Source organism: Westerdykella ornata (assembly GCF_010094085.1).
Source record: "Westerdykella ornata strain CBS 379.55 unplaced genomic scaffold EI97scaffold_7, whole genome shotgun sequence".
In the NCBI taxonomy this organism is placed as follows: Eukaryota; Fungi; Ascomycota; class Dothideomycetes; order Pleosporales; family Sporormiaceae; genus Westerdykella; species Westerdykella ornata.
Window position 1 is genome coordinate 864542 of NW_022986857.1, and position 22150 is coordinate 886691.

The following is a 22150-nucleotide window of genomic DNA, read 5'->3' on the forward strand; positions in this document are numbered from 1 at the left end:
CACATGAAGGGCTAAACTGAATAGCTGTGGATGACACTGGCTTTAGCTGGTTTATTGTTATTCCTCCCTTTCTTGCTTGTTTTTGTTAGGCTTTTGTATACCTCTAGTTGGTGGAGGTGCACGGCGCACCCCAATATTGAGCGAAGCGTTGTTTACAGGAAGACGAGAGTAGATGCAACACACCTATTTCAATGCCGAGTACAGTTCTACATGTATCTTACTTCAAGCGTGAGTTTACTCCCCTTGTGTTTGGCTATCTTATAGTGACACGCACCTGGGCACATGCATTTTCTCCCAAAGATTTACTTTAATGGGTTAGCTTCCGATGGCCTGCAGGTGGTGCAGGTGCCAGGTGGTGCGGGAGTCCGTGCGCAAGTTTGTTTCCATGCAGATTGCGGGCCGCAGAAAACAACGTCAACCACACGAACTTCACTCATTCGAGACTGGAGAGTAAAAAGGTTCCTCTCTGGCCCAGTTCCTGAGGGGATCACCACCACCTTTCACACGCGGGTCCCCACGCCGCCCATCTATCTCAATATCATTTGTGGCTCTTCACAGATCTCCTCACTTTCCTTTACCCCACTACCACTCCACGCTTCATCCCTCGCGACCATGGCCGACACCGAGCCAGGTCTGCTGGCGCAGATTGCGGGTCGTGTTGCTTACGATTTTACCCTTTTACAGCCCATGATCCCACTCTATGTCCACTTGCTTCTATCAGCATTGTTCCCCATCTATGCCGGAGCTCATGCTTCCCTTACGAGACCCTCATCAGCTGCGAAATCGAAGAAGCGCAGCGGTGCGCGCGTCGACGAGGAGGACGTATCCAGTGAAGATGAAGATGAAGAAGACGATACACGCATGATGGAAGGTCTATCGCCTAGCGATGCGATCGTGTTCCCTCTCCTCGCTGGAACCACCTTGGCCGGCCTGTACTATCTGATAAAATGGTTGGAGGATCCCGCGCTGTTGAACAAGATCTTGAATTGGTACTTTGCTTTCTTCGGCGCATTCTCCGTGGCACGCCTCATCAACGATCTCCTGGACATCGGCCACTCGCTCATTTTCCCCCGTCGCTATGCCCTCGACGGGACGCTATATCATGTTCATGGGAAAGCGAAGAAGGCTGTACCCGTGGCGGGCAGCATCAAGGACAAGGGCGTCATTGATTCCCCTCTTCCGGGCTTCCTAGCACGGATCCCGCTTCCTAGTGGCATTCGAGAGCTCTTGTGGTCGGACCGTGCCATGCCAGGAAACAAATGGACTGTCCGTGTTTACCTCCACCGCGTGTTTGCCGGTAAGGTGCGGATTGGGCCTCATGCAATCGTCAGCTCTCTCCTGTCGGTGGCTGCTGTTGCGTACTTCAACTTCGTGGACAAGCCTTGGTATCTGACGAACCTGATGGGATTTGGGTTTGCGTACGGAGCACTGCAGCTCATGTCGCCCACAACCTTCGCGACAGGCAGTCTGATACTGAGCGCTCTGTTCTTCTACGACATCTACTTTGTCTTTTTCACGTAAGTTCTGCACCAATGAAGTGTAACTGCTGCTGATTGATCCAGACCCATGATGGTTTCGGTTGCCACGTCGTTGGATGTGCCTATCAAGCTCATGTTCCCTCGTCCTAGCCCGGCAGATGCTATTTCTAAGAAACCATCACATGCCATGCTGGGCCTTGGCGACATCGTCCTGCCCGGTATTATGATGGGCCTTGCACTACGCTTCGATCTATACCTTTTCTACCTGCGACAGCAAAGGCGGATACCTGCAACAGAAGAAGGAGGCAAGGAGATAGTAGAGAAGCCCACCTACTTCTCCCTAGCGGGTCGTTGGAGTGACCATTTTTGGACCCATTCCCTGTCCGGCCGGCCTCTTTTCACGACATCGTCTAGTAAACCCGAGGCGCCGTTCACCTTCCCGAAAACCTACTTTACGGCCAGTGTTGTAGGATACATTGCGGGAATGATGGCTACACTTTACGTTATGCACGTTTGGCAACATGCTCAACCGGCCCTGCTCTATCTTGTACCTGGCGTGCTGGGTAGCTTGTGGCTGACTGCTCTGATCCGAGGTGAGGTTAGTCTGATGTGGAACTACAGCGAGGTCGTTGAGGAGGAGGGAGAGGCCGACCATAAGACCACCGATAAGGAAGGAGGCGCATCGGCCACAACGTCAGAACGTTCCAGCTTCTTCTCACTCTCGGACAAGAAGGCGAAGGAGCGGGAAGCGCGCTTCAAGAACGCACTAGGCAAGCACGTCAGACTGGACGACGAGTCTGGAGATGAGGGCGACCTTGCCAAGGATCAGAGCAGCGATCGGACTGATAGGGTCAAACAGGTGGCTGGACACAAATCTGATAGGGAAGTGTTCTCGTTTTCGATCGAGGCCCCTTGGAAACTGAAACATCCGCGTTTTATTCGGCGGCAGGAAAAGCATACCGACGGCAGCAGCGCCGAACGTTCGCCGCTCGAGAAGGGCAAACCCCATTGGGCGCCCCCGACTGCCGGTTTGAAGGCAGAAGAGCCTGCCGGGAAGAGGATTCGGCTGAACTAGAGGGTGGATTTTCCTATATAAGAGCATATGGGTGGGTAACCATGTCGGGGTCCTGATCTTTTCACAGGGAATAGGCGTCCTGCATATAGCATAGCGGCGGAGTTATCAGGTATCTGGGAATGGTAATTTTGTTCTGGCTTCGGACGGATATCGTTGTCTTTCTCGAACTAATACGGTTCTCTGAACGGGCTGCTTCTGTGCAGTCCTGATATCAGAGACACGAATTCACGTGGATACGTGACAGGCCGGGGTACTTCTCTTGGCGCCGGCGGTGAGAGCAGTGCAAGAGGGGGGAGATCGGGGTTCATAGAGCCATTCCTTCCCAACTTCTGCCTTTCAGCTGAGAGCAACCGCCGGCAGTGACTTGCTTCTCCCGTGCCTTTTAATTGCAAGGAGGAATAGGGTATATCAGTTCAATTGCAACAACATGGCATTCAAACCCTTCATCGTCGTCACATTGGCTGTCGAATCGCTCAAGGTATCAGTGCCTTTCTACGAGGCGTTGGGTTTCCGGAGGCATGAGCAGATGGGCGACGAGAGTGCGAGGTACATGATGCTGTCGGAGCAGATTGGGGTGTACCTGACGGTATGGTGAATTTTGCTCCTCGTTCCTTCACATCTGCCATTCGTAAAGGCTGCCATAGTGGAGCAACTTCCCCTGCTCATTTCCCGCCATCCTCATCTTCCTGAGCACCTTCCCATTCCGAACCCTGCACTGATAATCGCACTTGCCAGGGAAAACCCTACTTTCAAGAGATTCATACCCTCAAGCAAATCCATCGTGAACGCGCACGCCGCCACCGAGACATTCCTGTCTATCCTCGTCGAGAAGCGCGAGGATGTCGATCGTGTCGTTGATTTGGCGCTTGAGCGGGGCGGGAAGAAGTATCCGACCAGTTTGGGGAAAATTGACAGGTTGTATACGCGGGGAATTGAGGACCCGGATGGACATATTTGGCAGGTCGGGTGGATGGGGGAGTTGTTGGACCGAAGGCGGAAAGGAGAAGGAGGGGAAGGGGTGTGAGGATGGTGGTGATTGAAAGCGTGTGAAGGAATGTGAACGAAGCAGAGATGGGATGAAGAGGGAAAAAGGGAGTGTCAGAGGTGGGTGTTTGAGAAAAGATGCGTCTCTCGGAATTACAACGAACATAACCAGAAAAGGCCCGCCTATGCAAAATAAAAAGCAGAATGAAGTGGTATCACAAACCCAGAATCCCCATCCATCCTTTCAATACCCTTGCCCATACCTCCCCCTCTCACCACCCATTGGACTCACACCCAACGTCGCACCGGTGCCCGCTGCACTCCTTCCCCGTCATTCCTCCACCCTGCCCCCTCTCTGCCATCGGCACTGGGATCCCTACTGTGCTCCCGGCTCGCTCCCCACGTACTCCCCCCATCCACAACCGAAGACTCCCCATCCATCTCATGCCGCACCATATACGGGTTCCGCACCTCGACCCACCGCGGCGTATGCGGCGTCGGCAACTCCTGCGGCACGACATTAATCGGCTCCAGCTTGCTCTTATAATCCGTCTCCGTCCCAGCACCACGGGTACCACCAGCAGCAGCACCAGCAGCAGCACCAAAACCACTCCCATCATATCTCGGCGACGCCAACTCGATAAACGGCGCCCCGCCCAACTCCTGCGGCTCCTCATCGCTGTGCTTGTGCGCATCCGCGCTGGCGTTGTCCCGACGCCGCCGGCCCGTCCCCGCCGTCTCCGTGATTTGCGTATTGGCGAGTTCGTATCTCCGCGAGCGGCGGCGGCGATGCAGGAAGACTGCGCCGACGATGATGAGGATGAGGAGGAGGCCGCCGCCTGCGGCTATGCCCGCGATCGCTGCTGTGCCTAAGGGCGAAGCATCCTTTTCCGAGGACGAGGACGGATCCGAAGGGGAGTGGATGGTGACGATGTTGGCGGCGGGTAACGGATCGGGAAACGCGGCTTGCGCGATGGTGAAGTTTGCGCGCTCGTAGTCGACGATGAGGTAGGCTTCTTGGAGCAAGGTGCGGCCGAGGACGTATTGGCTTTCGTTTGCGGCGCGGCGGATGGGGAAGTAGTTTGTTGGGGATGAGTAGTACGGGTACGAGGCTTGGAGGTCGAAGGCGGCGTAGGGGAGGACGATGTTGGTGTAGTTTGTCGACGTGTCGGTGAGGGAGTTGACGAGCTTGATTGTGATGGATGGGTTTTTGGAGCGGAGTTCGGCGTGGATGCTGGAGTTTACCAGGTAGAGGTCTGTGGTGGGGTCGTAGGTGAGGCCGAAGGCTTGCTCGAAGTTGTCGCAGATGGGGCGGGGGAGCCAGAGATGCGGGACGGTGGAGTCGAGGAGGGAGAAGTGTGCGCTGGAGGAAAGGGAGTAGGTGCCTTTGAGCGAGTTTGAGGCCAGGAGGGATTCTACACCCACGGTAAGGAGGCGCGAGGGGTCGGCGGAGAAGGAGAAGGAGAAGGGGTTTGGGTTTGGAGTGAAGCGCGTGGAGTCGTAGCCTCCTAATATCAAGCTGCCAAATACGGATTTCAATCGGTATTTGGCTCCAGCCGTGTATGCGAAGGAGAGACTGGGTATCTTGGTTTGGTTCCGGAGTTGGTAGAGGAACGAGTCGATGGACTGGCTGAGACTGGAGAAACTCGAGTCCTGGGTTCCCAGAGGTATATGGCCCATGTAGTAATTCAGGTCCGCAACTCCAGCAACGACCTGGTGGTCTAGCGACAGCGATGATCTATCCGCAGCGGGACCCAACGCAACCTTGTCATAGCCAAATATCGCCGGCACAGTGATGTTCAACCGTGACTCGGTCTCTACGTCGTACTGTCCGATGGTCGACCATGTTGACGATACGTTCAATTGAAACCCGGGACTCTTCTCGCTGTTGAATACCTCCGCTCCTCGCGTGCTTGGACAGTCCACGCCGTCTCCTTCCAAACAACCTTCTGGCATGACGACCTGCGTCGCACCACTCTGTGTCGATGCCAACACGCGAAAGTCTTGTCCTGGCGTGCCCACGCTGATCTTAAAAGTGCTCCACGCTCCATCATTCCCGTCAAACTCTTTCGAAGGCGGAACTACATAGGGCGTTGGAACGGCTGCCCCTGTCTCGCGTCTTGCGATGCGCATTTTGGCTGCCGGGGGAGTGAAGGGAAGAGAAAAAAGGTCGTTCAATGCATTATCCCACCCAAGGGATCGTTTCCCCCACCTAATTGCCTATCGAGAAAAGAACGAGGACAGTGGGAAGAAGCTCGTTCCGGGACCAGGACAACGGACATCACAACCCACAACCCCCCAACAAGATCGCCCAAGATCGTGTGGATGCAGGCGTAGGCGAAGCCGAGATCCAGGCTGAAGGGAGTGGGACGCAAGCAGGGCCAGATTCCCACATGGCGGGCGACTACGCTTGGCGAGGGCGAGGGAAACGGTTTCTTGATGGCGTGGTTGGCCAGTTATGATGGAGCTATCTCTCAGCTGGATACGAGGTGGTGGAGGTGTGGTGGATGAGGCTGAGGAGTGAGGTCGTGGTTCGTGTCACGTAACGAAACGATGATGATGAGCTAACCGAAAAGGGCAACAACCAATGGTCGGAAATTTACTGCGCATTGACGATACCCGAACTTCAACCTTGGGAGAACTCGGAGTTTCTCTGTCCATGAGAAGACACAGTATTTGACGCTTCCTCATCATCAACTAGACTTGACTGATGATGTACAGGCCGAGCTTGCATTGATTCTTCCCTAGCGTTGGAACGTTATCCCCCGCAGGTTGGAAGTAAGTAAAAGGGGAAATCAGCGTACGTTACACAAGCAATCTATGCCATGTATCTGTGGCACCTCACCGCTCCTGCTCCACCGACAGTCGATGGAAAACTCCGAGAGCACCGCCCCAATCTGCAGTGCCAGCATTTCCTTACCTATGAGCTGAAGCCACAAGAGCTGGGAAAGTGGAACAGGGCAGCATGGGAGCCTCGATCCAGACCCTTTCTCTCTGGTCAGTGTTTCGCCGCCTTACCCTAGGGTACATTTTCCTCAACCTGTGGCTTGTGCATTGAGCCGGCCACAAGTATGGCTTCTATACCAGGCTTGCCAGACGATCAGTATGTCATCAAACAGAATCTTTCTATTTGGGCTTCATGTCGTAGCGCAACCCCTGAGAAGTGTGTGAGAGATGGAAAGACAAAAGCACCGGACTGTGGGAACAGGTCCCAAGGTTAACAAGGAAAGCTGTGCTCAGATCCCCTCGTCTTCAGCCCACTGCGTGTCTTCATGGCGTAACAGCCATACGGGCTGCCGAGACCATGGCAGCTGGAGCACTCTTGCAGCGGGTGTCCACGATTTGCGCAGGGGCTGTAGGGTCTATTCATAGGGGCCCCGTCCACAGCAGCCTTCAAGGCTACTTCGCTGTTTCACACTTTCCTTCGTCATGATTGTGAACACAGGATCCAACCGTTAATGTTCACTGCTTTCTCTAATCGCAGTCTACCTGACTTCACCCCCTCTTTTCTCATTGATGCATAGGTGCAGTCGCAGGTGAAAAAATGCGGCTTTACGCCATCCTAGGCTCGCTCGTTTGGGTCTCTGCCACAGGTGCTTCTCCCAACTTCCGTATCAGAGGTAAGCATTGCACTCTCTTGACACGACGACTTCGTTACTAACTCTTGTTAGGATGTATGTAGCTACTCGTCAAGTACCGACATCCCCGCGCTAATCATTCCTTAGTCAACTCCACGTTATCAACAACAGACATAGTTCCTTCTTCAACTTCGTCAGTGTTCGCATTGGTTGGGCCGCCTGTAACATCATCACAAAGTCTTTCCACACCCACTCCAATAGCGCCATCAATATCCTCCTCATTGAACGGGTCGGCCAGTCTTGGTCCTCCAACTCTTTCGCTGCCCGTTATATCAAACACGACTTCGTCACCAGCGACGAAACAGTCCATCAGCTCGACTCCACTATGTACCGGCTGCGTTTTGGAGGCTTTCACGCCAACAACCATATCTTACCAGAATCCTTTCACAACATTTGAGCCCATCCCGACAGTAGTGACTGTTGTCACGCGGACTGTCACTTGGATGGACGGCACGACTATCGACACTGTGGTCACGGAATTCGAGACGATAACCCGTAACATGCCGCATCCGACTAACCAGTCCGATGTGCTTACGACCACGCCAAGGTTCACTTGGGTGCCTGTTATTGGCACTACCATCACGCTGGACATTGGACCTACCTACGTGGTTAGTCATAGTTCGTGTTCATATAATGGCAAAGGGTTCACTAAACGCATATAGATCTACACCGACATCTACGGAGGCCTTGACTTTGCCTCCGCGGAGCCGACAGATACAGACGATAGCGGGCCAACAATCACGGCTACGGATGACTCCAGCTTTGACCCTTTGCCAACATCCACAAATCCCCTAGAATCACAACTGGAGACGCCTGGACCAGAGCCCACATGCGACAATAATGTGACCCGACTCCACATATACCCCACTGAATCTGAGGATTACCATTTTTTCATTCAGACCTACAGCGACTCGGCACCTACTCTTCAAAATCCTGATGCTCCGCTGACGTTGCCGGCTCAGTTGATTGAGTATCTCAAGCTGGATCCGACAATCACGTCCATGTATAAGGGATCGGATATCGCGACTTGCACACTTCGGCAGACTAGGGAACACACTCGATCATCCACCGAGGATTTTCCACATGAGACGGCATCACCTCCTCCTATGATCATTCCCACCACAAGCCAGTTCTTTAGCACAACGTATCAGTCTACTTCGACACATGTGACAAGGCAAGGCTGCCTCAGGTGTGTGCCCGGCACCCAGCCGACATCTGGCCCTGATCCCGTGCAACCCACTGAGAATAACCCTCCGGGAGAAAACCCCCAAACACCCGACGACAAGCAGACACCTGACGGAAAAGAAAAGCCGGGTGACGAGCAGAGGCCAAACGGTGTTGTTGATTTGCCCGGGCTCATCGTTTCGATTATCAAGGACCCCCAATTTACCCCTAACCCGCAGCCTCCATCGAACGACAATAACAATAACAACGATAACAACAACAATCATGGACAACAAGTGACAATCGGGAATAGCGTAGTAGAGATTCGACCTGCCCAGCCTACTGACCCCGGACAGCAAAATCGGCCAAATCAGCAACAACAGAACCCTGGAGTTGTAGTCGGCTCGGAAGCTCTCACCCCAGGGCAAACTGCTACCATCAACGGCGTCCAAGTGATTGTGCCTAGCCAAGGGAACGGAGGCCGTATTGTGGTGGATGGAAGCACAATTGCGGTCACCAACCCAGCGCCCACGGGGCCTCCAGTACTCACTGTGGGCCAGAATACACTAACCGCGAATCCTCAGGGGCAGTTCGTTGTTGGGACGCAAACGCTTACTCCCGGTGGACCTCCAATTACAGTCGATGGGAGTACTCTTAGTTTGGGTCCGAGCGGTACTATTGCTGTGGTAAACGGAGTTACACAAACACTGGGGAATGCCCCATTTGCTACAGGAGCGCCTGCCCTCACTGTCAACGGGCAGACCGTCTCGGCAACAGTGATAGGAGGAACAACACAGTTTGTGCTCGGGAATGGTCAAACTTTAACCCCAGGCGGCGTCGTGATAGTTGACGGTACTACACTCAGTATGCCTCAAGATGGCTCGGGCTCTACTATCGTAATGAACGGAGTCACGTCGATCCTCACCGGGGCCGGTCTTCCAGTTATTACGCTAGGTCCTCAGTCAGTGACAGCTTCGGTTGTCGACGGGACAACGGCATTCGTTCTGGCGCCTGGCCAGACCCTGACCCCGGGAGGTGTAATCACCGTTTCTGGCACCACATTGTCCATGCCAGCGTCTGCTTCTGGTTCAGTCGTCGTAATCAACGGCGTCACATCAACGCTTGGCCAGCCACTGGTGACTGCTGCACCAGCTCTCACAATTGACGGCAAAACCTACTCTGCTACAGTCCGAGACGGGACAACAGAATATGTGTTGGGCGAAGGGACAACACTCAAACCGGGCCAAGCTATCACCATCTCGGGCACGACTTATTCCCTTGATTCGAAGGGCACTGCCCTTGTGATAAACGGCAAGACCAGCTCCATTCCGAAAACACCTGCGAGCAATAGCGCGAGTACTACGCAGTCTTCATCATCGAGCTCGACGACAACGACGAGTTCGCGGGATCCTGGCAACTTTATTGCCAGCGGTATCGGGATCAGCAGTAAGAAGGGAGATGCTGGGTCTGTTAGAGGAGGGCTGGATATGTGGCTCGAGTCCGCAATGATTGGAGTTGCGGGATGGGTGTTGATATTGGTTTAATGACTGGACGAGGTTGGTTTGAATTTCACAGGGTCTTCGGTTTCGAAACGGGATGACATTGATGCATACATACGGTTTCAAGCGCGGCGTTCTGGAAACAGCTAGCATATATTTTGTGAGAGCGGAGATGCCATGTAGGTGTCTGTTGGTTCCCTTACACAAGGTGTAATTTACGAACTTAGAATGTTAAGGGTGGCATACCCATGAAGCCATTAATTCGCGATTGGCGATATATCTTTACTGTTATCTCGCGTTCAGGCTTCTTGCAAGCTCTGCTTTTCAGATACCTCACGTTGCAGGCTTCGGGCTTTGAGTCAGGTCCCAATTCACTCCCGGCTTCAGCTGTGGCTAGGGAGAAGGAGAAGGAGTGGCGCAGCGAGATGTGGCTATGCTGCTAAATCATCTTTCTTAGCTAAGAGTAGCCTAGCACGTCGCCCTAACCCTCCTGCTTCCTTCAACGTCCAGGATTCAACAAACCACAGCACTTTGTCTCAATTCATCAGCCCATAGACGTCTCTCAATTATCAGTCTACTAGGAGAATTGCCGCTTACTGGCAATGCGGCAACGTCAGATCCCCTGCCGTCGTCCGCCTGCTATCCAGACGTCGAGGCTGTCCCCAACAGAACTTCCACTGATCACTATACCTGCGAATTGAGGAACCATCAAGGGCGACATACTTGCCAACAATATGCAATGTGTTTTGAACTGGTGCAGAGAAGCTAGAGGTAACGTTTACGCCTTTCAGGAACGGCCATGTCTTCCCCGCCGTTCTCTTGGGTTCAACATGTAGGATGGCTTACAGTCCGGTTTAGGTTCGTATAAGCTCTAGGTGTCTCTGTGTCCGTTACACCTCCCCCTATGAGTGGCCATTTGCGTCAAAATCTTTCGGTTCGCGTGTACGCACAATGCCTCTCCCCGCACCCGTTTGTTTCAATTATAGACGCTCATATCGGCAACCTCGTGAGGCGGAGTCTTATTCTAGCATGGCCTCGAAGAGCCATGCTCTTTAAACTTTCATATCCCGGCTATACAGTGGGATAGTTTACCTACGGCATTTTCTCGTGCTAAAAGCATGTTAGCATGTTACTTGTAGCCGCGGACACCGGTGAGAACAAGGCAAGCAGAGCGCCGGCGCTGTCAAGCCAAACTGCAGCGGGGCCTATCACTACCGGCGCTTCTCAAGGGTTTCAGTACTGCCGTCGGCAAGTATCGCCCATGTTTCTCGTCTTCCCGGGTTGGCTAACGATCAATGTTGGTATGCCCGAATCCAGCCTGGTATCTAATTGAAGGATCGAAGGCATCCATATTGGCATGCGACGCCTACGCTATCCATAATCGGCTTTCATGAACGAGGACAGACCATGGTGTCTCAGGCATGTTCGTCTTGATTAGAGCGCTTTCGGGCCGGTCCCTGGAACTCTACTCGTCGATTTGTACCCCACGAGCTTGGAGAATGTGCTCAATGCTGGAAACCGGAGTGACATCTCAGATTGGACTTGATCAAATCCAGCCTCCTTCCAGCATCCATTGCTGTTTGCTGCACAGGGTGTGGGTTGGCCTAGAGCGGAGCCAGTCTGCGACTAGTTGCAGATTTCACAGTGATACTGTGTAATGTCATCGCAGGAAGGTCCGATAAGGCGCCATTAGGAGGCAGTAACCGCGGAGTGCTACTCCTGCACCTTACGTGCCGACCGAGCGGCATGTGCGGCCTCAACCGATGCAGCACTAAGCACACGAACCAGCTGGTCGATATGATTTCCATATCGGTTTGGCCGAGCCTTAGGTCCATCTGAGCAGCCTTTACCAGTCATGTACCAGAATCGCCTTGCCTGGATCTTCGTTCGCGCGGACTTGTTCCGAATCTTTGGCTCGGGATTCACTCCCTCAAACCTCGCTTCTCGTCTACGTCAAGTCGATCCCCTTCGCAGCTAACGCGAGGGCTGCAGCGCTGTTCTGCTCGCGTGACAAGCCAGAGGCATTTTCCCATCGGCTCCTACACCATTCTTCTCCGGCGTCTCACCCAAGTATACATCACTACGGTTACATCAGCGCCTTACAGACGGAATTCATCACAAGCAATGTGCACACAGCACTATGGTTAACCATTACCCCGGAAGGTTACTCTTCCGAGAGGCTATGTTTAGCAATGAGGGGCTTGCTTAGGCACATGGCTCATTTATGCGACCTGCTGTTAGTCCACTCGATCACCATTTTTGGGACAGTTGAACATCGGAAGATGTTGGACTGATAGTCTCAGCGTTGATAGAGATGGTTTGTCTTGCGGCTTCTTCCGCTACATGTATGCAAGGACTCAACTCTCCCAGCTAAGCGCATTCCATGGCTGCTTCGATGTGAGCAGGCATTACCTTCACCGACATACACCCCACCCACCTCAACGATCCCTCCACTAGGCCACTTGGAGACCTCAGTGACTCAAAGGATCTGCATTGCAGATTCAATATCTCTCCAAGCTTGGATGCCAGTGGAGCTGGCTGGCACACCCCTCTTTCCACTATATGCCTTTACGCACGAAGTTGATTACTGCACTACCAGATCTAGCTGAGGCTATATCATTCATATTCCGTGTCCGACAGCCCTTCACGTACCAGCGAACGCTTGTACAGCTGAGCAGAAGCACCGCTGGCCGCCCGATGGTTGTTGAACCCCGCATGTCGTCAATGACTAGTATCTAATCTCGTCTCGTCGTGGTCTGCTCCGTCTTTGCGGATGTTAGCTACGTGCTATCATGGCGTCTTTTTTCGTTCAAAAACTCGTCGACTTGGGTACGTGTCTAGAATTTCCAAGTACACACCAAGTACACACAAGCCCGTTTACACTATGGGCAACCTTTCTACACAGCATCCTCTAGCGGTATCAGCGTCATTTACCGCCACTTGGCCCTCGAGAACCGCGAGATATCAGATGCTCGGAAAACTATTCCGAATCTCTAATGTAGTTACAGAACGGTCGCGCCATCTGTACTCGCGAATCATGAGGGACCTTCATTTTCCTGCTCATCCTGTGTTATACCTCGGGTCTGGAGTTTATGATATGATCCACTGCATGCTCCCGCAGCTAATAACACATTCCCCAGGGCTGACAAAGTACGCTCTTCCAAAGGCTATCGTAGATGCTCGACAAGACAGCGCCAATCAGGCCCGAAGCTTTTCAAACCTAGCGGTTAGCGGTCCGGCGCGCGCGGGCGGGTAACGCTAGTTACGGGAGTATAACGTCATGGATCGCAGACGTCGCCGACTTGAACATCAGACGATTGGATGTAAGAAGAAGTGGTTGGGACACGCAGCGATGCATTGCATTTCTGTCCGACTATATGTACGGCGGAAGAGTCGAACGAGGCTGGATTCCTTGGTAGCGTTGGTGCTACTCGGCACTGTTTGCATGTGGATACGATGGAGACATCAGAAAGAGACGGGGAAAGGAAAGGGTAACGCGGAACGGTCCGACTAAGGTACTCTTCCGCGAATGGACGATAGGCGGCGAGAGGGGACTAGAGTACAGTTCTATCACGATACGTGTTCTGGCCCGTCACGACCATCATGTGAGAAGCGGACGAGATCTCCAGCTCAATGGGAATACTGTCACACATCGTGCGGATAAATCAATCCTTGTTGGAAAGCGGGCCGCAAGGGAGGCAAAGCGGACCATGGAGGGCAGACTAGCGAATACGACAGTAAGGCGTCATGAAGAGAGCATATGAAATGGAACCGAAGAAGCAGGATGAACATGACCATAGGGTCGGCATAAACGGCCGCCAACTGCGGGGTACACTAACGGGTGGGGACAGGACCGAGGAACGACAAGGTGGAGAAGATTGAGGGGCAGAACTAGAAGGAACCCGTGCGAATGAAGCCTGTCGAAAGGTAAGGGGGAGCGGTATCGACTACCTTTGAGGGGTGTGGTAGTCCTCTTCTGCTGCTCCGTACTGTATGCTGGCTGATATGCTCTAAGCTCCGACGGCGTCGGCATTCACCTACTGTGGTAGAACACTTGCCGATGATAGGATGGGGATTTCGAGTCGGAAGGGTGGGCCTCTCGCGATTTTTTTCAATGGTGAGATCTGGATCGGGAAGGGTGTGCGAATAGGTCCGCTGCCGACCGATTGATGGGTGGGTTGAGGGGTAGATGCCCTCATCATCGTCACTCTCCATTTTTTTATAGCGGGTGGCAATCGAGATTTCCGTCGGTGCGGAACCAACAAGGCATGACAATAAGAATTGGGATCTACGTGTCGGTGGGTTGGAGGTTGGGTCCGAGGTCCGTCATTTCTGGGCCCCGGGAAACCGGGTGGCAAAAGAGGGGGTGGGGGAGTTGGATACGTGGGCATTTGAGCCTGGAGGGGATGGCACTGGGGGGGGAATGGGTGGATGAACAGTGCATGGAGGATAGGGAGAGAGAAGGGGGTTGGAAGGAGTGGCGCTGTGGCGCTGTGCCCTTCAGGGAAAGGAAAGACAGAGGAAAGGAAACGTAGAAAATTACAGGTTGATGACAGGAAGGAGAATTAAATAATGAGTGGTTGGATGGAAGGAAAAATGAAAAGAGGAAAAGGAAAGGGAAGGGAAGAAGAGGACAAGAGACAGGAGGGAATACGCAAAGGACACACAGACAGCAACCACTTAATCGTAATTTGACATTTCCACGAGATTCAAATCCTTCATCTTCTCAATCCGACATTTCCAACAACAAAAAGTGCAATGGTAGCAGAAAGGGTTAATCTTCTTGTAAAAAGAGTGATTGTGCTCCTTGTCCATTCTTTCGATAGAGTGAACAAGATGTTCGCCCATCTTCAACCAAGCACATGACTCAGCCATAAGGGGTCTCTCACTTCCTTCTCCCCTTGGATTACCCATTATGTCGCACCGTTGCGGAATGATTTGCAGTTGCAAAGTCAAAAGGCTTCGGTAGCACACAGCCTCCTTGCCCAGGTTCTATACAAGTCTTCGAATACATCACCGACACAAAAAGTACAAATTTCCCCTTTTCAATAGATTTAATTCTCCCTCTCGCACTGTTTCCTAAGTATCTACTACCGCGCCTCTCCTCTGCCGTGCAAATGCAGTGCAGCTCCTCGCTTCTCCTCCCTCTCCCTTTGTCGAGGCGCCAGACGCGGAAATTAACACTCCCCCCGTGCAATACAAAAAACAAAAAGCAAAAAGCAAAAGCATTCCGCCCCGCCCCCCTCCCCTCCACTCGGTTCCCCAGCGCATCCAAGGCGCGAAACTCCAATACAAGCAGATAGCCTCCCCAAACGAACTAGGTATGGTTCGACACATAGACCTCCCAGTGCACCGCCCAATGTACTCTTTCGCAGTGGTGGTAATTAACAGCAGAAAGCCGGCCGAAATGAAACAGCAGAGCAGAGCGCGAGAAAAGTGGAACGAGGTAGCCGCCCACCAAATCCCACCGCCGTCAAGGCTGGCCTTGGATTGGCCATTCCTTACCCATGGACGAAAAAGATGGGTGCAGAAAACAAGTAGCCGAAGAGCCAGAGGGAGAGAGGAAATAGAAAAAGGAAAGGACAAGGGAAAAGAGAAAAGGGAGGAGCGGCAATCAATAGCAATAAAGACAGGAAAGCCATCCGCCCTTGTTTTCGACGTTCTCGCAGAGAACACTGAACCACAAGGGCGGATATACTGCACACCGAGGTGGGATCGATCTCGTGCGCGAAATAACCAAGGGAAGTCGTGAAAGAACCCGAGTCAGGCCCAAGTAGCCTCGGAGATTAGTGGCCCTGTCGCCGAGATACCATTTCCATTCTTCGTCCTGCAAGCCACCTCCTTACCATCTCCAGCACGGAAAGGCCTCTCTCTCCCGCGAATCATTTCTGCTCTCTCCTGCAAATCATCATGCTCTCGAATCCTCCTCCTACGGACGCTTATTGAGTCTATCCAGCATATTGGAATCCGTCGGATTCCTCGCCGGACCACTGTCACTGACAAGGTCGTTGATGCGCATGCCACCCCTGCTCGCAGGCGGAGCCGGTGGCGCCGGCGGGGGTGGTGTAGGCCCCTCGGCGCGAGGCGGAGCCGGTGCCTGCGTCGTCGGTGCGTGGGTGACCGAGGACGGGGCCGGAGGTGCAGGCTGCGCAGGGACGCCATAGTAGGAACTGTTACTACCGCTTCCTGGCGTGTCCCGGCGCTCCGATGCCGTGGATGGGGAGTAAGGATATGCGGTTGGCGGATTCGATGGGGACGGTCGACGAGGCGGTCCATTGCTGTAGTAGGGCGGTTGAGCTGGTGCATAGACGGAGCCTCGAGGGCCAGCCGAAAGCGGAGGTTGCTGGTAGTGGTAAGCAGGGCCTGGCGTGGCACGACCGGGTTGACCCGACATGGGCGGAGGTGCTGTGGCCGCATGAGGCTCCTGATTGCGTCTTCTCTTGCCGTGTGGGTCGTGATCGCGGTCGTCATACGCAGCCGGTGGGTGTGCAGGGTATGGATGCGTTGGAGGAGGGTAGGGAGCTGGCGGATGAGCCGCAGGACTATGGGCGTAGGGCTGCGGGCCAGGCGGCGGAGGCGGTGGTGGGGGACCTTGGTAAGCCTGAGGGTGATTATGTGGAATCGGCTGGCCGTAGGCACCATAGAGGGGCGGGGGTTCACCGACACCGCGCCAAACCGTGTGGGCTGGGACGAAAGCCTGGGTCTGGGCAGAGACAGGCGTGAAGATGCAATCCTGATTGAAGCGCACGCAGTTGCTGCATCGACCGTCTTCGGTGTTCTCGAAGCCCGAACAGCGGATCTAAGGTGGTGTTTGTTAGCCTCGGCTTGACCGACACAGAATCAAGCCATTTTGTGTACCTTTCTCCTCCGGCAATACCGGCAAGCAATGGCTGTACGCTGTCGTGGTGCCGGTGGCTGGTGTGCATACAGAGGGGTGGGCACATTAGCACCCGTTTGCGGAGGGGTCCTATAAGCATCGTTGGGGTGGGGGGGAGCGACGGAGACGGTGCGCCATTCGGGCGGGTAATAAGAGCTGCCAGGAGGCGGCTCGGTGCGATATTGATGAGGCATTGGAGGACGAGAGGGATCTTGAGGGTTTGACGGCGGTGGAGGAGGAGGAGGAGGGGGAGGAGGAGGAAGATGACTGTTGGGGTTGGGGTTGGGCTGCGAGAAGAAGTCAGCGGGCCATGGTTATGAAGGTGAATTGAGTACACAGTAGAGGGCCACGCCCAACAAGAACGGATAAGACTTACTTGAGTCGGGCGATCACGGTCGGCGTTGTATGATCCGTTGGGAGGGCGTTGGTCCGTGGGAGGTTGCCAGTAGGGGGGGTACGGGGGGTCCCCATCTCCTCGTCTGAAGAGCGTCATGGTGTTGGACACTCGTCAACGGCCCGCAAGGAACGGCTGCAGGTGAGATGGAGAGAGAGAGAGAGAGAGAGAGAGAGAAGAAGGCAAAAGGAAGAAGAGGAGGTTGAAGAGAGGGTGAGCAAGAGGTGGTGGGTGTGGAGGATTTCACGGAAATGGAAGGCGGTCGGGGGATGGTAGGGTGTCCCGGCAGACAGGAGGCGAGGCGGGCAGAAGGGAGGGAGGGAGGGAGGGAGTGGCCGAGAGTGGGAAGAAAGAGAAAGAGGGGGACGCAGCGCGGCAGAGGGCCTGGCTGATATTTGGGGAGCAGAGCAGAGCCAGCAGCGGCCAAGCCAGCGTCAGAGCAGAGCAACACGCGGAAAGGAGGACAGGCAGCATTTGGCACTAGTGTTGACCAGTTGCGGCAACGGGAACGGGGCGAGCAAGGGAGGGAGAGGAAAAGAGCAAAGGCCACCTGCAAGGCCACCTGCAGCCCCATCCATGGCACGCAGGCCAAGGGGTAACAGGAAGACCCCGGGGAAGGCCAGGGAAAAGAGTCAGGAAAGAGGACCAAGGGCCGCTGGAACCCACTTTGCCTCCAGCTGCACCCAGGATTCCTGAATCCGAAGCGCCTTGCTGGGATAACCCCTGCAAAACGGCCCCGGGTGAGATGCGACAAGGGTGTGGGGCAGCAACAATCACTGATGCTTTCACTTTCACCCAGCCACCCCACCCAACTTGCGGGCCGGTCAAGGCGGCCCATAGCCACTAGCACCGCATACCGTTAGTGACTTGACGTTGCAGCAACTTTTGACCCGCAACCGGCATAGCGCCCCGCTCCAGCACGCCGTGTTTCGCCGTACCGAGGCTCCTTATTTTGGTTTGATTTTCGCTCCGTTGGCATGGCCGCCAAGAACGGGACCAGCCGCAATGCCACATGGCCATCTGCTGCAACCCGTCGACTGGCTGCTCTCCCATGTCTCTCTCCTCTCGAGTCTCGTGTCCCATGAGAACAGCAAGAAACAACCCAAAGAGCAATGTCTGGTGTAATCATCTTCCCATGCCCCTTCATAACACTTACATAGGTACTCCGTACATGGCGCGACAATTCCCTGCAACCCCGGAATCTTTGCGCCCCTGTGCCGCATGCCCGCAGTACTGTGATGGAAAGGGCCCATCTGTCGCCAGCGCAGAGAGCCTCAAGACCTCAGCGGGGGTGGGGGAAAAGAGAGAGAGACTGGTCTGCGCCGCATCCGCTGCATGTGCTTGTGGGTACATGTGCGTCTGCAACATGGCAGCTATGTGCATGCAGCTGTTGAGTGCAACGTGACCGCCTGCTGGAAAACCTGCACATACTCGTGCAGATTGTACTCCGTACACAGCACATACTAACTCTACCTGCCGACCGTGTCCGGGTGCCCTGGTGTGTTTGATGGCCATGACAATCATCATTATCCAGAAGCAGCCGTCATGGGCTAGGCGGTGGGGCCTCTCTGCTAATGAAAAAGAAAAAACATACTTGTGATGCTCGCTGTGCCAACAGAAACATGGGCTGGCTCATCATGATTCCCACATCCTCGGCCGTGGGTTGTAGCCGGTGGGGGGGAGGCGTCGTCCCAGCCGGCCGTGACGGGGAAGGGCTGGGCCGCTGTTGCCGCGCGCTGGCTGGCGCACCTCTGGCGCAGAAGCCGCTGCCCAATCCCGTCCGTCCGTGGTCCGCCGCGACTGCCCTGCTGCTGGCCCGCACGCCCATCTCCCTCCTCCCTCCCTTCTTACCCTAACCACCGCTCCGCTCCGCAGACTTCTCCATGGGCGAAGAGGTGCGCCCTGGGCACCGTGTTTGCCTCGAAATGTCCCTGAAATCCAGTACATCTTCGTGCCAAACTTCGTTGGGCCGGCCATCCATCTGCACTACCGCCCGACGTGCGGCGCCCCGACACTGTACCATGCGTGACTCGCCAGTTTTGCCTGCGTCAGCCCACTCCTTTTGGCGCTCCATCAGCACACAACGCTGACTTCTGCTGTCAGCAACGAGCAGGGCCCACCGCAGAGAAGACCAACGATGCCTGGACATGGCCGTCCGTTGCACGCCGTCTTTCTGTCCGCCGTTGCGCCGGCCCAGAGGCAACACATCTCTGCATACCGAGTACAGGGCGCCTTGGCTACCCTTCCAACAATGCTTCGCCTGCGCCTTGTAGCAATCTCTGGTAAGACGGTCCGTAGCCCAGACTACTTTGTTTGCAGCAGGCCTGAGACCTGATATTGCTCATATTGCCAACCCTCGTGGCATTCGCGAGAGGGGCCTTCTACGTAGCACAAGACTAAATCGCCAGGGGACGAGGAGCCCCTTCGAACGGTTTGCTGACCCGTTGACTCTGTGTCCCCTCAGAGACAAGGTTGCCCCAGATTTAGAGCTCCGGGTAGTCGTCAGCTCCGAGTAGGCTGACCGTTGCATGCAATCTTCTCCCTTCTCCGAATCGCCCCGTTCAACGCCCGTTGCTCTTATCCAAGTACACGACATGTTCTAATGATGCCTCTGAGTACAACGGTGCCTCTACATGCTCACTTTTTTCCCTTGACGGCCTCGGCGGATAAATCAATCAACCATCGTCAGCTGCAGTCGCCTAGGCAGTAGTAGAGAATGGATATCAGGCCGCTCGAAAAGTCACAAGACAAGACGGCCACCGGTCAGCCCCTGTACAGCTGTCGTATTCGCCGCCTTGCCCTCGTATATCCCTAGATTGCATCGACCTCGCTCTCTGTGCAGCCTTCCGCGTATTGTTGTCCATGGTTGCGATTTGATGTGGATGGCCACACCGCATCCACACGGCATCTACACGGCATCCACACCGCATTTTGCCAGTTCGGTTGCATCAGAGGCTTACGGCGGTTGGAAACGGCTCGAAACCCCAGCGCTACTGTACGATGCGCCCACCGATGAGATTGCGGGCAATGGTTCCAGACTGTCAGCACTCGGTCGCGTTGCTGGTCTCTCATCGTCGGCACCGTGTTACCACAGAGCCCCGTACTAGCTTGGGGAGGAGTCCCTTCACGTCCTGGTGCCGGAGCCGCCGAATCCATGACACCACTCCCACATCGAGGCGGGCGTAGCTGTCGATGGATTGTGCTACGACGATACAATACGACCAGGGCGCTGGCGTTTTGTGGTTCTGCGCATGGCGAGTCCGGGAACTAGTCGATGAAGCCCGCACCATGTGGCACGAGATCACGGGCCGGCACGAAGCAAAACGAGCTTGTCGTTAGCCATTGCCTCATCGGGGCAGGGTTAGATTAACGAAGCCTGTTGTGTGACACGCCGGCTTTTTTAATGCTGGGGCCCCGCACATGCGGACAAGTCGACGGCAGCAAGAGTGCAAGGGAGTTGCTCGAGGCGATACGAATGTCGTCTTGGAACACGAGCCTTTCTCGTAGACCGATCAAACAGTCGTGGTGTGTCACTCGTCGCAACCTTGGAACAGCCATCCGCAATCGAGAACGCTGGTCGCAGATGCAGGCGGAGCATCCATGGAGACCCATGTGTGACCCGCCGTGCGGCTTTAGGCTGCATCGTCCGTCCAGGGCGAGCGACAGAAGAGACGAACCAACTCACCGATCGCGCATGGGTGTGTGAGGGCTGCCATGTTATGATATTATTACTATCATTATCATCGCAGGGAGGACGCGGCTGTGGTGAGTCTTGTGACGGCTCTTCCACCGCTCTCTGGGGTTGGTGCCGCATTGGGCTGCCAGATAGGGGACGACGCCGCAACGCCCGCCTCACCTCCATGCAAGCAATTCCGTCGTCGCAGGAGCGCCCCTCTCTTTCGTTGGAAGACATGGAGGCGTGGTTCTGGGGTGGACCGACGAGGGTGTCGAAATGTTGCAGACAGGATATCCCATCCTAATAATTCTCGCATCTCCAAGGAGGATCGGAAGCAAGGCCACTGGGCGACGGACGCAGCTAAGCGCGGTGATTACTCCGGACTGTGATATGTAATATTGAATGGTGCAGAGAGTGCCATGCGCAATGCACGGCAATTTGCAAGTCGCGGTGAGCAAGGCCGGTGACGAAGTCATGCTATGTGACGGCACAGTCGAAAGTGTATGTGCGCCGTAACCGCAGATGCCAAATCAAGCCGTCGCCGTTGACGCCGCTGCGATCTCCATCGGTGTCACAGAATGCGCGTGGGTATCTCGCACGATGAGAGGTGGGAGAGACTGCTCTTATGGAAGGATGGGTTGGCTGTGCCTTCCCGGCACTCCGACAGCAGGCAAAACAAGATGCCTCGCCGTAATGCGAACTCGGCCTCGTGCCCTGGTGGTGTGTGTCACAGTCGTCGCCATGGAGGATGGCACACACAGAAGTGGGCCTCAGGGGTTGCGGCGGGAAAGGGAGGGAGGAGTGAGTCTGAGCACAAAGGAACCCATGCGTCTGGAAAGGACATCGTGCGCCACGGCCCGCGACGGGCCACTGGCCAGGGTGTCCATTTTTGTGTGTGCGGCAGGCGTTTCCTCGGAAAAATCGACGACTCGGCAAAATAGCCGAACAGAGGGACGGATGGGCGAGCTGAGAGAGACGAAGAAGCCAGCTGGGGCGTAAACAAGGAGGATTGAGCCCGTCGCAGACAATAATAATAATGTTGCGGTGCGGTGAAGCTGCTGACGAGAGCGGTTCGTGTTGGTCTCGCCCGGGGGGAAGAGGGGTGAAAGAAGATGGAGGGGATGGGGGAGGTGAGGGTGGGCAGTGGGCGGTCAACTGGTGGGCGGTGGGCGGTGGGCGGCCCCGCTGTGCTGTGTGACGAAAGATGGAACGGATGGCGCCTCGCCAGCGCAGCTGCGGGCCGCTGTTGCTGTTTGAAAGGAAGGAAGGAGCGGACCGGGGTCTTGTCTGAGTCGCGACTGCAACCTTGTCGCCAATGGTGCCAAGGATCCCTGCCGCCCCCCTTCCAAGGTTCTTAAATCCCTG

At 55.0% G+C, this 22150-nt stretch overlaps 7 protein-coding genes across 7 annotated transcripts; 3 read left to right on the top strand and 4 right to left on the bottom strand.

The window, feature by feature from the left end:
* Window positions 1–612: 612 nt before the first annotated feature.
* EI97DRAFT_449695 (uncharacterized protein) lies at window positions 613–2553 on the top strand (the record flags this gene model as incomplete). The annotated part of the gene is made up of 2 exons (XM_033800234.1): window positions 613–1517; window positions 1563–2553. 2 exons carry the CDS (start codon window positions 613–615, stop codon window positions 2551–2553), a joined length of 1896 nt encoding a protein of 631 aa, XP_033655164.1.
* A 427-nt stretch (window positions 2554–2980) lies between these two features.
* Window positions 2981–3577, top strand: EI97DRAFT_457621 (uncharacterized protein; the record flags this gene model as incomplete). The annotated part of the gene is made up of 2 exons (XM_033800837.1): window positions 2981–3139; window positions 3188–3577. 2 exons carry the CDS (start codon window positions 2981–2983, stop codon window positions 3575–3577), a joined length of 549 nt encoding a protein of 182 aa, XP_033655165.1.
* Window positions 3578–3618: 41 nt separating this feature from the next.
* On the bottom strand, window positions 3619–6047 carry EI97DRAFT_299517 (acid protease). The gene has a single exon (XM_033794517.1). It carries the CDS (start codon window positions 5668–5670, stop codon window positions 3826–3828), a length of 1845 nt encoding a protein of 614 aa, XP_033655166.1. The 5' UTR covers window positions 5671–6047; the 3' UTR covers window positions 3619–3825.
* Window positions 6048–16583: 10536 nt separating this feature from the next.
* EI97DRAFT_432485 (uncharacterized protein) lies at window positions 16584–17144 on the bottom strand. Its single transcript, XM_033798173.1, has one exon. It carries the CDS (start codon window positions 16907–16909, stop codon window positions 16679–16681), a length of 231 nt encoding a protein of 76 aa, XP_033655167.1. The 5' UTR covers window positions 16910–17144; the 3' UTR covers window positions 16584–16678.
* A 2210-nt stretch (window positions 17145–19354) lies between these two features.
* On the bottom strand, window positions 19355–19812 carry EI97DRAFT_299657 (uncharacterized protein). Its single transcript, XM_033794520.1, has one exon. It carries the CDS (start codon window positions 19703–19705, stop codon window positions 19451–19453), a length of 255 nt encoding a protein of 84 aa, XP_033655168.1. The 5' UTR covers window positions 19706–19812; the 3' UTR covers window positions 19355–19450.
* Window positions 19813–20387: 575 nt separating this feature from the next.
* EI97DRAFT_299651 (uncharacterized protein) lies at window positions 20388–21165 on the bottom strand. The gene has a single exon (XM_033794518.1). It carries the CDS (start codon window positions 21020–21022, stop codon window positions 20510–20512), a length of 513 nt encoding a protein of 170 aa, XP_033655169.1. The 5' UTR covers window positions 21023–21165; the 3' UTR covers window positions 20388–20509.
* On the top strand, window positions 21165–21927 carry EI97DRAFT_299654 (uncharacterized protein). The gene has a single exon (XM_033794519.1). The coding sequence runs from the start codon at window positions 21308–21310 to the stop codon at window positions 21782–21784; it is 477 nt and encodes a 158-aa protein (XP_033655170.1). The 5' UTR covers window positions 21165–21307; the 3' UTR covers window positions 21785–21927.
* Window positions 21928–22150: the final 223 nt, after the last annotated feature.